General features: G+C 42.5%; 1 protein-coding gene across 3 annotated transcripts in view; it reads left to right on the top strand.

The window, feature by feature from the left end:
* Positions 1-1755: 1755 nt before the first annotated feature.
* The window catches only part of PCP2 (Purkinje cell protein 2), a 27362-nt gene continuing 13304 nt past the window's right edge, over positions 1756-15813 (top strand). The window contains exons 1-5 of one of the 3 annotated variants that reach the window (XM_081900450.1): positions 1761-1914; positions 4290-4352; positions 4632-4812; positions 6635-6753; positions 14671-14794. In XM_081900450.1, the coding sequence (XP_081756576.1) occupies positions 1780-1914; positions 4290-4352; positions 4632-4812; positions 6635-6753; positions 14671-14794 (622 nt within the window). In that variant the 5' untranslated portion in view covers positions 1761-1779. Of the gene's footprint in view, positions 1915-2326; positions 2361-4289; positions 4353-4631; positions 4813-6634; positions 6754-14670; positions 14795-15813 lie in introns of those variants that run through there. The other 2 variants (XM_081900451.1, XM_081900449.1) reach the window with 2 other exon arrangements.

Genomic DNA, 15813 nt, shown 5'->3' with positions numbered 1-15813 from the left:
AAAGCAGGTGTTCTCCTGACATTCTAAAGCTGAGTATGTTGCGCTTGAACACACACACACACATACACATATCTTTTGGCTGACACTGCCCTCCTTCAGTGCAAGAGGAGTTTCCAACTCAAGTTATTCTCTGCTTCAATAGGGGAATTCTTTATCTTTCATACCTTCCTTTTAAAGGCCATTGAAGACCAGTTTTTTCTCTCTATATCGATCTGTTCCTTTTCTTTTCTTACCACCGTTCCCTAGAGGAGTCAGGTGCCATAGAAACTTGCTTTGGCTAAGTTGGCAAATGCACTGATGCTAGTGCTAACAAGGCTCCAGGGGCCACGAAACTCCATCCACCCTGCATCTGATAGCGCAAGGAAATGGAGATAGCAGAGGACTGTCTACAAGTAGTGGATGTGAGCATCTCAGGTAAGTGAGAAGAACAAATGGGCAGGCGATGGGTGTATGTGCAGTCATTAGAATTTCTCCATCAGGTTTAGGAAGGAAACTAGTTCTGATGTGCCTTTTCCCACTCATAAAGTACATCACACACCCAAAGGGAAGGAAATGGCAAAGACTATAGGTATCTGTAGGAAAATGCTTTCTCTTTTAAGGGAAGGGACTATAGCTCAGTCAGAGGTAAAGTATGTGCTTTGCATACCAAAGGTACATCTCCATTTGAAAGAGGCTTCTCTGCTGGGAAGCTGCTGCCTGCCAGAATGGGTAATGCAGGCTAGATGGACAAATAGTTTCTCATCTGCTATAAGGCAGCTTCCTCAGTTCCTACAGATAAATATGGTGCTGATAATGTCAAGGTTGCAGATAAGATGGTGGAAATGTGATGTCACACTTACGTATTTGCTCCATTAGCACCATTAGGGTACAGTTTCTTGATTTCCCTTCTTTTCACATTACCTCTCATATTAACCTGTTCTGTATCACGTCTACAGGTAAAAAACATGTTTGCTGTCTGTTCGCAGGCTTTCCTCACCAACTTCCTCTAGCAATTACCTGTTCTTTATAATGCAAAAATTACATGCTCACACGAATATGTTTCAGTTATCTTAAAACTGCAAAACCTTCTCTGGTGTGATTATAATAATAGCTATGTTTTCTCAAACACAACATAAAAAGATTCTTGGACAGCAATATTACTGCATTTAGCAGATGTTAGAAAGCTATCAGTAAAGAACACATTTTTTACATTGACTTCTTACACAATACAGCCATGACAAATGTGTTCAGGGGTGTATCTTGACTAATATGATATACTTTTGACTAAGAGCATCTGTACAGAAAAGAGAGTTAAACTTTTTAATAAGATGATGATAATAAAAAATTTATACCCTGCCCATCTGGCTAGGTTTTGTTAGCTACTTGCGTCTTTTGCAAAGACAAAAATGTAGAATATAGTATAAACATTTTCATAAATATATGCAGATTGTGTGGTGTTTTGATTCGTTTTATAGACGGTTCCTGTGCATGCATCCATTTGCAACCAGGTAAGATCCTGAAGAAATATTTTATTAGCTGGTTAAGTGATCCAAGCTTTGCTAAAAGATCTAATGAATCAATTCCCTGCAGGAATTTAAATTACCAGGAGAATTTTGACATCACAGAATGTTCTGGATTGGACCTGGGGTTGAGCTACCTCCTGGGATATAACTGGCCAACCTTTTGGGACCGATGAGCACATTTGGAATATTGAGAAAATGCCATGTGTGCCAATCGCAAAATAGCTGTGGCGTAATGCAAAATGGCTGCCACATCCAAAAGAGCAGTAAAAGAAAAAGAATGGTGCCTCAACAGCTGGGGGTGGGGGAGAGCACCTACATGAGCTACCACTGCACTTGTTCACAGAGAGAGCTTCTTTTGATGTCTCCTCTGCTCAAAACAGATGGGACTGTGGGTATCAAATCCTGGCTTAAGGTGGGTGAGTACATAAATGCCTTTTTTTTTATTTACACAGTGCCAGCTCAATGTTTTGAAAATATAAGATGTTACAGAGCTGTGGTATATTTAAATTTAAATTTCATTCAACATACTTTAAAAATCCCACTCTTATGCGGCCCTGGTTTACCAATGCCCTGCCCATGGGCACCAGTGCCCCCACCATGCCCTACTGCAGTGCCTACTTCAATTCTCTTTGGTGTATGTCTCTTTGACTAGGCCTAGAGTGGGCCTGAGCACGCCCATTTGCAATAATCAGTTTTGATTGGATGCCGGGAATAGTGGGTCGTGGTTTTGATTGGATGCCTCCCCTCTTGTCTCGATGCAACAAAGACTTCACTTGGAGAAGAGGCACCACTAGGCTTTGGTGAGCAAGCCATGGTGACCGTGGTACATAGAGGTTTGAGGGGACGATGTCAGAACTTGTGAGGCCCACCTCATGCCAGCAGCTGCAGTACTGAGCACTTGCCCAAAGTGTTGTTTTGGGCCTGGCTAAAGGGACTTTAAAAAAAAAACCTGAAGAAGGGGGTTTAGTTCTTTGTTTACACTTGAGGTAGTGCCAGGGGCTTGGCTGCCTTCACAGAAGCTGCTTCTCCTGTTCCAGAGCGGACAGATGCTTGTTCACATTTTAGAAAGGGGGTGCTGGAGATGGCAGGGTGGATTCCCACCCACTGGCTTGCCTCCACATAGCCTGAGTGCTTGCTTGCCCCCCAATGGTCACTTTTTCTTTAAAAGGGTTGCTGGAATCTCTGGGGCATGCCTCACTCAGGACTGTTAGAAGTTGCCTTGTACCAGCTCCAGCCCTTGGTATATTTGGCTCAGTATTGCCTACTTTGCTGTTTGGCTGTGGTTTCGCACTGAGGACATTTCCATCCCTTACCTGGAGATGTCAGGGAATGAACCCAAGACCTTCTGCACTCAAAGTAGATTCCTGCCATTGAGCTATGGCCCTTCCCCATTGGTTTGCCCTTCTTCCCTGTGAAAGTGGTATGTTACTGGCTTCAGGATTTCTCCTTCATTTTCACTAGTGTGGGGGTGGGGGGTGGGGTGTTCAATAGAATGAAGGCAGACCTGTGCCCCCTCCACCCTGAATTTACCTGAAATCTATTCATGCAGTATAGCTTTACATGAATACTTTTCCTTCACAAGCATGATCTTTACGCAAGATATGTCCAAAAGCAGCATCAGGCACAGAACACATCTGTCTCAATGAACTTCGAAAAAATAAAAATTACAGATACGTTGCTCTTTAGCGCCAACCCAAATCTGTGGTGTGGAGCCATATGGATCTTTGTGATCTTTACAAGGACACCCCCCCCCCAAGAAAAACCTATAGACATATAAAATTTGTAGGTGTGGACTCAGATTTGATTGTGGTTTGGAGCAGATGAGAAAATAATAAGAATTGACAAATCTGTGGCATGGGATGCGCTGGATCTCTGATTTCAGTCCATTGCGACAAATGTGATCTGTGATTTGACAGTGCTTGTTGAACATCAAGTATAAAAACCATGCCAAAGTACTTCAGTCTCCCTAGTGTCTAGGTAATTCAGTACAAACTCACTTTTTTTGGTGGCGAAAGAAGTTTCTGGAATATGCTTGGCTGTTTACATACCCATGTTGCAAACATTTTTAATCAGTCTTCTCTGCACCATTTTTTGGTTGTGTCTCTTCTGCTCTTTTAGATGTGACAGACATTTTGTGATGTGTCATGCCCGACAATAGCCACTTTGTGATATGCCACACACTACATGGCAGCTATCTTGCAACTGCTACCCACATCCCTTTATCAAAATTATAAATGTGTCCTGAAGTTCAAAAAAATTGGCAACCCCTGGGTATTCACCCTCCCAGGGTGACAACAAAACAACAGCAGAAGGTATTAGAAATATATTAAACAATAAGATGAAGCGACAACAACATTAAGTAACATTAAAAACAACACCAGAAGATAAACTTGTTATTAAAATGCAGTGCCATAAAATCACCCAAAAGCTCTCTGGATTTTTTAATGGTTTTTTTCAAAGCCAGCAAAGTCCTAGAGAGGATATGTCAAACACAGGATACTGTGAAAAGATTGTGCAAGTGTTTTCACAGATGCTACCACAGAGAAGGCCCTGTCCCTGATAACTATTCAATTAATTTATATACAGTTATGATGTTCTGAAATGAAACATCAAGATCTATAGGGCTATACTGATCTGAATTAACACTATATATTTCTAAACAAAAAAATTAGCAAGCTCCATGGGGATGACCCAGACTGTCCAGGAGGCTCTTGTCCTGAGATAGAGCAACGGTTTCGTTGGGGCCTGTCTTGCTGCCTACGTTGTCTAATTATGTTTCTCTCTCAGCATATCTCATCCCAGACCATCACTGCAACATCATATCATCAAAGTGGGAACATGTCTGCCCAGGTATGGATTTTTTTTCAAATGAGAGGTTACTGCTGAACTTGGGATATATTTAGAGAAAATGCTTACAATTGGTCTCAGTGGCCTTTTGGGGAGCATAAAGCATAAGCCTTGAGAAGCCTGGCCACCTGTGTGACAATCACCAGAGAATCCAAACGGCTGAGAAAGCCAATGGGTTTGGAAAGAAACTGGCAAGTATGGGGAGGAGGGCAGGGGGTAAGGAAACCAGCATATCCCTCATACATTTCCCCATCTGATCCTTTGACTTGGACATTTTTGTAGGTGGTGAAGAAGAAGAGTCTTGGGAGTGTTAAGCGTCCACGGAAGTTCTTCCTGTGCTCTCTCAGGGCTCTGTCCATGCCTGGCCGCCAGTACCAAGCCTTGCCTAGTGCCTTTCTTGGTGACTATGATGCCAGCACCCGCTACACCAGCACCAAGAATACCAAGATGCCTCATTCAGTGAGTGAGTGACATGACCCGTCCCCCAAGCCTCTCCTCTGTCCTTCATCAGGCTACCCTGTTTGTTGGTATTTACCATCAGGGTCAATTTCTACTCAACTTACTAGTCCTGTGCACCCTATTCCGGACCCTGCTGCCAACATTTGCTGGGCAAGTTGCCTAGAGTAACAATATGGCTCTGCTTTAATCTGGAGGCAGAAGTTAGGGCCACAGTTGCTCTTGCAAAGCTGTACAAATCCCTTGGCATCCCTGCGTTTCAAAAGATCCACTTGCCACCTGTTGAACTCAACAGCTGGCCAACTGCACCAGCTGGACCAGGTCAACTTTGACACTCAGCTGCTCTTCCTCATACTGCAGATGTATTTAGGCTCAGTGGACTGGGCCGGCCTGTGTACCTGCTTTCTCCACCAGCCCTCATCAGTAAATAGTTCATGACTAACAACTTTCCCAGCCCTTTCCCCCATATACTTCTTTGCTATGAAAGCCCACCTTTTCCCTTAAGAACCATACAGCTGCTGCAGACAATCCCCATCTACCATCAACCTTCCAACTTTAACTTCTACACAAGAAAGGGTTTCCCACAATTTAAAATATGCTTCATGCAGCAAGCACATCCAGAACACAAGCTTCTTGGCCACAACTCATATATTTCAGCTTTTATTCCATGGGCCAGAAATAAGGGCTCACCAAATCCACTACCTGGTTCAATTTTATCCCCGTGTCCCACTATGAGAAAGGAAGGTATAAAGACAGGATCGAAAGATCCTGCTTACCTAAGAGAACATTGGATGTTTCCTATTACCCTTTTACTTCTATAGGGGTGTGGCAGAACACTGTCAGAATAATTTCCTCATTTGTAATGTGGGGGGCTAAATATATGAGTGAGCAAAGAGCGCAAGAAAGGAAATTCCATGCTCAGATAGCTGTTAATGAAGTAACAAATTAGAGATTAATTCACTTTATTGCTACCTACTTAGTACAGGCCAGTGACTTTCTTCCTGTCACTATTGTGCCAAGCATTTATTAGTGTAGGCCTTTTATATCTCTAGGAAGAGTGTTCACACATATGTGTAGCAGTGTATTCTTGACTGGGCCAAGTCTTACCTCCCACATCACCCCAGAGGGCTGTGAGTCAGCTTGAGCCAGAATTCACAGTGGCTGGCCAAGGACTAAGGCCTGTAGGTGACTCAGCTACCAGGCCCCGAAATGAGTAGTGTCGTATCATGTCAGAGGTGTAGTACATCTGATTTGAAAGTGGACATCACGAGAAGTCGGATCATGGCTTGATTAGGGCAAGGGAAACAAGGACTGTGCTAGCAGCCTGGATGACGCCAGATCAAAACAAATGTAGTGGCAAGAAGGAAAGGCATGTGCTTTCCTCAGTTTCCTTGTGGTGCAACACATGTGCATGTGCACACATGGGAACACATAAGCACACACACACTCACTAACAAAGTGTGTGTTGGCTCTTTTGAGACAATTATCCAGGATAATCTTTATGCAGATTACGGGGATCCGATGGAGGGAGCAGATTGGACGCCTGTGTTTATTAAAATATGGATTTTGATCTCCTGTGTGGAGAGAGTGAGGCTGTGCGGGGGAGAGGGTGGCACTGAGCCGGCGAGGGGGTGCTTGCTGCTTTAGTTCTGTATAAATCACTAAGAGCAGCGGGCATCAGGACTGTCAGAGTGGCCAGAGGGCAGGGAAAGTGCACAGCGCCGACAGGTCCTGTACCACCAACTCAAGGGGATAAACAGCTTTTTCGCTGGGGGAAGGAACCTATTTTGAGCAGTACTTACAGGAGGGGTGTTTCACAATGACAACAGTAGAAGCCAAAACTGAAGAGGAGGAGAAAAAGGAGCCAGATTCAGCACCAGCTCCAGCTCCAGAGGCATTGCCAGAGGCAGCGCCAGAGGCAGCGCCAGCATCCAACCCATCAAGCGGGGTAAGGTTGGCCTGGACATGGTGTGACGGGCTGCAAATAGAGGTCTTCATCCAGTTTTTCCACCGCTGTGGGACTTAGAATGTCTGTGGCAGCCATTGAGTTTGGGCTCAGGGGTGGGGGAACGGGCTGGGGGAGTGGCATTTATCCAAAAATAGGGTTGGCTGAAAGGAGCAGGAGTCATTTATGGACAGGTTGGACCCACAATTAATTGGACACCTTTTGAAACGAAAATGCGTCACACATTCTGTTCTGGTAGCATTCCGACATGTCCGTTTCTGATGGCTCTCTCCCACTCCTTTCATTTGGTGCTCAGGTGTCAACCTTCTCTCCTTTATTAGTTTCCTCATTGTGTTCTGCCCTTTCCCTCCACATCTGATAGTCATTCTTAGTTGGTTGTGTGCAATGGGACACTTTCTTCCAGTTATGGTTTTCTGTGTGACTACATTGCCAGCATCTATTTGTCTATAACCCCTGTGTGTTTCTGTCATCAATGGCCTTGCTTTCTTGTGTGACATTGATTCATGTTTTCGTGAGCATTACTCAATAACCCTTTCCTTCAGTGACTTCACTTTATGGATTGGTATATTACTGACCGCATTTAAATCTGAGAACTAATGATATAAAGTTGATATAATTGAAAGACACTAGAATATGAACAGGTTGTTTTTTTTCCAGCTAACTGGCGATTACATGAGAGTGCATGTACAAACACAAAATCATTTTATCAACTTTAAAAGTTAAAGAAAAATGCTGTCAAAGTGATGCCCAGCTTGATGGGGTAGCAGTTCTGCACAACGAGGTCTAGATTCTTTGGTTCTTGGGACCTTTCTAGTCATATGGTACTTCACAGGCTAAAGCAGTAGTGGGAAACCTGTGGCCCTCCAGCTCTTGCTGAACTACAGCTCTCATGCTGGCTGGGGATGATGGAAGTTGAAGTCCAACATCTGGAGGGCTGTAGGTTCCCCACCCCTGGTTCAAAGCAAGGCCATATTCTGAGATACAGGAACACAAGAAGCACCAATTCAACAGGAAAACATCTTGTGGAAACTAGGGATTCTGAACAAGATTAAAGGGTTATAGTAGAAACACGAACATCTTTGAACATCTAGGGCAACATGGTAGCAAGACAGAGGACAAATGCAATATCTGGTTGGGTAAGGAACATGGCACTCTGAGGTTCCTGAGAATAATATTCTGACCATTCTTTGACCCTTCATTTTGAAGGATGTTGAAAATTCAAGAGTGTTGAAAAAAGCAGCTGTGGTTTTTAGATTAAAAAATAAACGGGCCTGATAGTAAGGAGCTGAATGAAGAGTCTGTGCTAAGAGTGGTTGGGGGGAAAATATATGAGGCAGACTGTTTAGGGAAGAGATGTCAGTCCCTGTCAGTGGTTACTTGAGCCTTGAAGTCTGAGATGGTAAAAAAAAAAAGCCTAGCTGGGCCACATTTATTCATTTGAATCACACTGCCAGACGTAGTGACTAACCTCACGTATAAATAAGCATATCTTTGTAGCCAAATGCCCCCATTAAGTTTAATTTTTCAGTTAGTGCAGCAGGAGGACCAGACCACACGGTTAGAAAGGAGATTAATGCCTTAATTCTGAACACTTGCTGGCTTCGCTCCAGTGCTGACTGATATTCCTCCCTCCCCCTCCATGTCTATCACTTCCTCTACAATTTGGCCTCAATCCCCTTTGTATCAGCTTAACCCTGCCAATTCTTAGTTGCTGATTTCAAATAGGGTGCTCTGTTCTCTTTGCCCTCTCATGTCTGGTTTCTAAGGTACCCTTGGTGTTTTTTTCTAACCCAAGCATACCTCTGGTTTCCTAATGCGCTAGGGTTGGGTGTCTTTCTTTCAAAGCTAATGTACAGATCAAGCACCAGCAACAGGGTGGGCTAGAGGAGTTTCCTTCCAACTCTATGATTCTATGTGTACTGCTTCCAGTTTCACCTGCCACCTGACCCCTAGGGCTAAGATGTTATTGACTACCCATCATCTTTGTATATTGTGTATTGTGCATTCATCTTCCACAATCACCACTCCCTTCCTCTATATACTGTGACCTTGTTATATGATACCTGAGGCCTTCCTGCCCTAAGCAACTCCCCTGTTGCATCCAAACACTTCCCTTTATTGTTCTTCCTTAACATTGTAGTTGGATCTTTATCCTTCCCCACTTTCCCCTAGTCAATGCTGGAAAGTTATCGGAGGACGTGAAGCCAGGAGCTAGTAAGGTGCCAGGACACCTCAGCTTGACAGTGATCTATTTCTTATCCCTTCACATTTCTGTGTCGTGTAAATGGCCACCTTTGTTGATGGCTTCCCCCGCAAATGATAGCTTATAGATTTGGAAGAAAACATCCCTTCCTCTATATGGTGGAGAAGGGCAAGATGATGATGATGATGATGATGATTAAATAATTTGTTTCCTGCCCATCTGACTGGGTTTCCCCAACCACTCCAGCATATATAAAAATATAATAAAACCTTACTTCTAGTAATACCATCCCTTCTCCAGTATACTTGATGCCTGCATAGTCGGTAAACAAATAGGCAACTTTGTAAACATGGAAAACTTTGCAAAGCTACTTCTTTGTTCAGTCTGCTCACCAAAATGAGTAACCCTCCTTGACACAGAAAAGGCCTACTGTACCTCTTGGATTGGAGCCCTATGACTCTGAATCTTATATATTGGCTTATCTTTGCCTTGAGAACCTCTTCACCCACTTAACCGTGAAATGGTAAATAATGCTTCTGCAGCTGTACAATGCAGTCAGATATTGGTTGAATTGTTTTGTGAAATTGTGGGAGGATGTGGTGAATTCAGTTGCTCTGTCTCAAAATAAGGAAGAGCAAAGGTTGATTTCATTACCAGTATGGCAAGGGTAATAGGCTGCAGTGCTTCCTTGAATCAGTGCTCTCAGGTTTGGAAGAGCAAGTGGGGAATAGACCAATTTAAGATGCAGAGTTTACAATGTCTACGTTTGTGGTAATGATTTATAAACAAGCAATGGGTGTTGTCTTCCACACATTTATATGTAGATGATTTCCCACCCACCTGCTGTTATTTCCCATCTACCTGCTTTCTGTGTGTGAGTGTACAATGCAATGGAAGAATTATTATTTGATACAATATAGGGAGAGAAATATAAATAGGGCACAATGGGAGAACCAAATAGCAACACTTTTAAAAAAACAAACAGCTAAAAGGGGGTTATGAAGAACTATTTGTAGATAGCTGTAATAGAGACAAAAGTGTGTTGCTGCCAACCCTAGAAATAAGGGGTTTGGGGATTGTTAAATGTTGCCAGATGACTTAGAAAAATGACCACAATTGTCTGGCTCTTTCAGTAACAGTATATTCTGCATATGGGACTCATGACAGCTTTATGCTGTTTTAAGTTATTGTGTTAGAATTGTGGTGTTGTTGTTGTTGTTGTTTGGTGGTCAATGCAATTTTGTTCATGCCTATTTGATGCACCTGATCCTATCATCATACTACAATAAATCACAGTGCTCTAACAATCTGTACTGTATTACACTTGTACCGGTGTACAACCATTTGCTGAGCCAGTGTGCGACAATGAATGTTCATGAACATTCTGTCAAGATATTTGCAGGCCAGCTTTTCTAATGGAAAACCTTTTATACATATAGGGTCCAGGGATGGGAATAGCTTCGGAGAAACAGATTGAGGGCTGGAAAGAGAACCCAGAAGGTAGGAAAGATTTGGGGTGCCCCGAGTCACAGTAATTGAAGGAGAGGAACAAACTAGGCAATGGGCTAAGAAGGGGGAGTCTGAAGACAGGAGACAGCTTCAGGGGGGAATAATCTGAGGCAATTTCACATATTGATTTGGACTCATGCTACAATTCTTTGGGTGCAGGTTTTCAGATACTTTGGAATATTATTTATTTGAGTTGATACAATTAGTTTGTAGCCAATGCGAAGCATATATGCAAACACACACATACTCATCTGTATTCCACAACTGCAAATGTGGAGTGTTTGCTGATGTGACAAGATAGTCACAGTTACAGGTTGGTTGTGTGTTGTTGTGCATGGATAAGCAGCAGGATTACTTTTAAACTTTAAAAGGTGTGAGGTGGTGGTGGATTGCAGGACCTTCCATTCCATTTGCACTTCCACTGACATTCCCTTGCCTCGCAAAGCTATGAAGCTCTGAGTTTTTATGGCTCTGGCTGTTTGAGGATTCCCTTTTCCCTGTTTACTATTTTTCCTTACATTCTGTTCTACTTTTGCAAATCTTGGCGCTTCTCCAAACCTGCTGACACCTTTGCCTTGTACACGGCCAGTACCATTTTGGCTACATAAATAATGTCACTCCCAGCCTGAACACTGGAAATAAAGGGAGTGATGTACTTGTGCAAATAATGTTTTCAATAGTACATTATATAATTTGTTTGGGTTCATTTTGGGTAATTTATTTTGTGTTTGTGCCTGCTGTCTCAGATTAGGAGCAGGCTACCTGGGCTCCATTGGGACATGTTCAAGAATACCAACTAAGGACTACTATTGCCAGGAGACAGAGGCTGCAGCTGCCTAATTGCTCCACTGTGGCCACCTACACTATCACAACAAGTCACAGGCTTGTCACACAACAGAGGGTGCTGATTTTAGGGAGTTTTTATTCCTAGGCCCTGTGATGTAACCCCAAAACAGTTCCCCAAAATATTAAGCACAGGCCGCTTCAGTATACAGCACTTCAGTATATAGCTGCACTCCCCTTCTTAACTGAAACAGGAAAGAAGTCAAACTTTGTGTAATGTTGTTTGTTATTCTTCGTACTGTGTCTAAGAAATATTTTTTCTTTTTTAATCTTTAAAAAAGCAAGCAGCTGCGTTGTATCCTGGTAGTGTATCCAGCAGCATTTTTTTAAGTAAAGAACAAAGCATGCATTTGCAGACACTTCATTGTGAAAAGAAAATGAAAAGTCCTAAAAGGAAATTGTATAGATTTTAATCCTTTTCTTTTTTTTAGTTTTTGTAAAAGGCTATAGTCTTCCTCATATTCAAGTCAGAAAGAAACTTTCTGACCTGCTGAGAGCCCTCAAGTTATATCTAGAAGATGAAAGAGAATGTAACAACAGAAAAAACATACCTGAGTGAGATCAATGGCTTTCTAACCATGCGGTTTTCCTGAAGTGAATGTTGACATTATTCCCACATAGTGAAATAAATTTTCTTTGAACCTAAAACCCAATTTGCATTTTAATATGAAAATCTAATGTTCTAATGAAAAATTAATTTCTAAAGAAAAGGAAAAGGTAACTTGTGTTACACTATAAAAAATTCCAAAATCCATATTATGGCAATATGTTTATTAGGCCAACACAAAATGGTATACAAATTTATGGAGCCAATTATGATATAGGTTAAAAAAACAAAACCAATGGGGTGCATGGATTGACAAAAAAAACAACAACTGGGCAAAGAATGAAAATGGATTTTGTGGATTCCATTAAAAACCTGCTGCCTTTCCTGATAATTCAAACACTGTACAAAATGAAACTTAGCTCCATAAAATATAATAGTTAAATCACATTTAACAGTTAAAACACTGAGCTGTGAATACCCCAATTCAAACTTCTGATCAGCCTTGAACTCACAAGATGGATAAAAGGCAAATGGAAGATTTCACACTTTTAAAAAAATAACCTCAAACCTGCACATCCAATTCTATCATTTCTAAAGCCTATGATAATTATTATATTACCTATGATAATTATTATTTGAAGAAGGACAGGGGGTGGGGGTGGGGAAACCTAGCTTTCTGATGAAATAAGCCTCTTAAGGGATGTCATTTGACTATATCAATGAGAAAAATAAAAGTGACTTGTTTGAATAAAAGCATTCCAAAAGAGGCTGTAGGAACAGCTTAGAAATCTGGTATGAGGAGGCAAATGATAGTCAGAGACTGAGAATGGCTAGAAATGTGTTCAGCAGCAGGGCTTTTTTTCAGTTGGAACTCCCCTCCAGCACCTCTCAGGTGGGCGCCATTGCCTTTGTAAGAGAACAAGGGCATACCTTCCAAGATTTCTCCGATGAAAATAGGGATGTCTCATTCCATAATAATTTTACTATTTATACCCCACACATCTTACTCTGTTGCTCCAGCCGCCTTGGGCAGCTTCCAACGTATATAAAAACATAATAAAACATTAAACATTTAAAAAAACCCTTCCCTATACTGGATTTCCTTCAGATGGCTCGGGGGTTGGATAGCTCCATACCCTCCAATATTTCTCCAATAAAAATAGGGACCTTCTAAGGAAAAGCGGGACATTCCGGGATCAAATCAGAAACCGGGACGGCTTCTCTAAATCAGGGACGTCCCTGGAAAATAGGGACACTTGGAGGGTCTGCAAGGGAGGCATTCATGGTGAGTTCTGGCACCTCTTTTTGTAGAAAAATAGCACTAGTTAGCAGTATTGGGAATTAAGTAATTGAGGCGGCTGCATGGGGAGGTGGGTGGATTTTCCATTGTTCAGAGTTGCTTTAGTCAGACACAGCTGGCTTAGTTCAGCTCTTATGCACCAGAGCAAATTGGGGCTTTATGCTTCTTTTTAGCCTGAACATATTGGTGACTAAGGAAGCAGCTTCACACATTATGTTCCTTTGTAGGTCTTGTGTGTGTAGGAAATTACATGTGCCTCATCTGTTTCAGTTCCATTACCTGCACACGTGGTAGGCAGCCCCAGTTGACTGTGGGTTCTTGCAGCAAGTGCACACCTTGAAAGATACATGGCTGTATTAGCTGTACAAGACAAGCAGTGTTCTACAAAGAAGTTATAGCCATGCTGGAAATTTGTCACATGTGTGGAGTGTGCTTGAGAGGCCTTGTGTCATTGTGTGCTCCGAGGAGCAGTCCGTCAACAAGACAGTGTCAGTCTAGGTATATGATCCTAAGGAGAATTGTTAACTGCAAGGATACTTATCTCACAGTGCAGATGGTCCATAACATGATCTTAGGCTTTAGGCTACAAAAAATCCCTTGTTTTCAGACTTTAAACAAAGTGACTGTCAAACATAGGGCCAAGGTGCCTTCGGCTCCCCCAATAAATTATTTGAGGGGGCTCCCCCCTCAAAGTTGAGGGGCGTTGCCATTCAAATGGTGTGCATGCACCACATCATGTGATTGATTATGTGGGGTGGGGCTTACCTCCCCCATCCCAATATTTTATTCAAGTTGGCACAACTGCTGTCAAAAGATGGGTGGGTGCGCTGATCACCAACCTTCAATCCACTGGAAAATCAGCCAGCATAATGGGGTAAATTAAGGGATGAGGAAACTTTTGCCATACTAAGCAGATCTGGAAACAGAAATCGGCATTATACTGAATGTGATGTGTGCGTAGTTGGGTCCAAAAACATACACTTCAAACATCAAAAGCCAGGGTAAAGAGGCACTTGCAGAGCTGCTGTAAGGATTATTGAGATGATGTGTGTGAACTGCTTTGTACACTCAAAATACACTATATAAATGCTAAGTACTGCTACTGGTAATGCCTATCTTATGCCTACACATCCCTGTACTGTACGTAAAATGTATAGGAAGCTGTGTAACTTCCTGACTGGTTAAGTTCAACAAGGCAAAGGAAGCTATTTCCCAGAAAAATCCAGCTCTGACAGATGAAGATAGGATCAACAGAGGAAGACACTGCATAACTGTTTGTAATCCAGCACCATATAAGAGGGTTGAAAAACCCATTGGAGGCATGTGTGTGTGTCTCACCTACCTGCAGCAGTTCCTGCTGAGTGCTTTGGCAAAAGTTTGGAAACAACACAGCTTTGCTCCTCATGTTGCTGATGAAAGCCAGCCAGAGGGGAGGACCCACAAGGGCACAGAATAGATGATGTCAGGCCCTGTTTATTTGTTGTCCTTGTTTTGCAGTCGGGTTCCCCAGAACAAGAAGGATTCTTCAGTCTGCTGACCCATGTACAAGGAGGGCGCATGGATGAGCAACGATGCAACATTCAGATTGTTCACAACAAGAGCGGCTCAGACACTGAGAAGAGTGAGTTAACCAAGGCTGGGTGAGAGGGGCAAGTAAGGGGGCAAGTTCTGGTCAGTGGGCACATTTTTGCAAAAGCTAGCACAGCTCTTGGTCCTGACTACCCGAAGCCTAGGTGAGGTCCATCTCTCCTTGGAGGCCATTTTCTCATAAAACTGCTGACCCCAGTCCTCAGATTTTGGTAATATGTGAACAACTATTATGGACCTGCTTGGGAAATTCTATTAGGTCATAAAGTCTTCCAATGCATTTGTGGATCATAGGTACAAAGCTAGCTGGAAGCATCTTTGCACAATGAAGTAAGGATAAGAGAGAGATTTGATTCAGGGTAGGGCTTTGATATCTAGTCCCATTTATGCAAGCCCACACAAGGACTTCCTCTAGCACAACTGAGCTTCCACCACCACCCCAAAAAATGGTTCTGGGTGGTTTGGGGAAACCCCCAGGACAGTGCATGGGAAGAGGAAAGGGGGGATCATTCCTCCTGGCAAGCTGAAAAGCTTGCGCTGATGCGACAATTGCCATAGTACTATGCTAAATTTCTCCCTCAGTTTGCATTTAGAGGTGAAGCTGTTTTTGCACTTTTCAAAAGAATACGCAGAGCAAAATGCAACCATCTTTTGAAATTAATACTTCTCCAAATATTGTAATGCAGCTCTCCAGCCAAGTAGCATGTACCAAAAAAATGCATATTCAGGGTAGTCATATTTCAAAAAGTAAAAACCAGGACACCCCAAAACTGTTGAACTTTTGCAAGGAAAGCCCCCAAATTGTTGAGCTTTTTTTTAAAAAAACCACATGCCTAAGATCTAGGACAAAGCGCCACCTTTTGGAAATTCCCCCCAGATGTCGATTCCACCTTTGAAATCCTGGATCTATGGCAGCCGCAGCATAAAGTGTGCATAAAATACATATATATCAGATAAAATATTTAAAAATTCAAATTACGAGAAATTGTTTTGTGAAAAATTGTATAGTAGGCATAAGTGTAATATTGGGTAAATGAGTAACTGAGAGAAACA

The sequence above is a fragment of the Podarcis melisellensis genome (assembly GCF_964234715.1).
Source record: "Podarcis melisellensis genome assembly, chromosome: 2".
In the NCBI taxonomy this organism is placed as follows: Eukaryota; Metazoa; Chordata; class Lepidosauria; order Squamata; family Lacertidae; genus Podarcis; species Podarcis melisellensis.
This window is presented reverse-complemented; position numbering and strand designations above follow the sequence as displayed.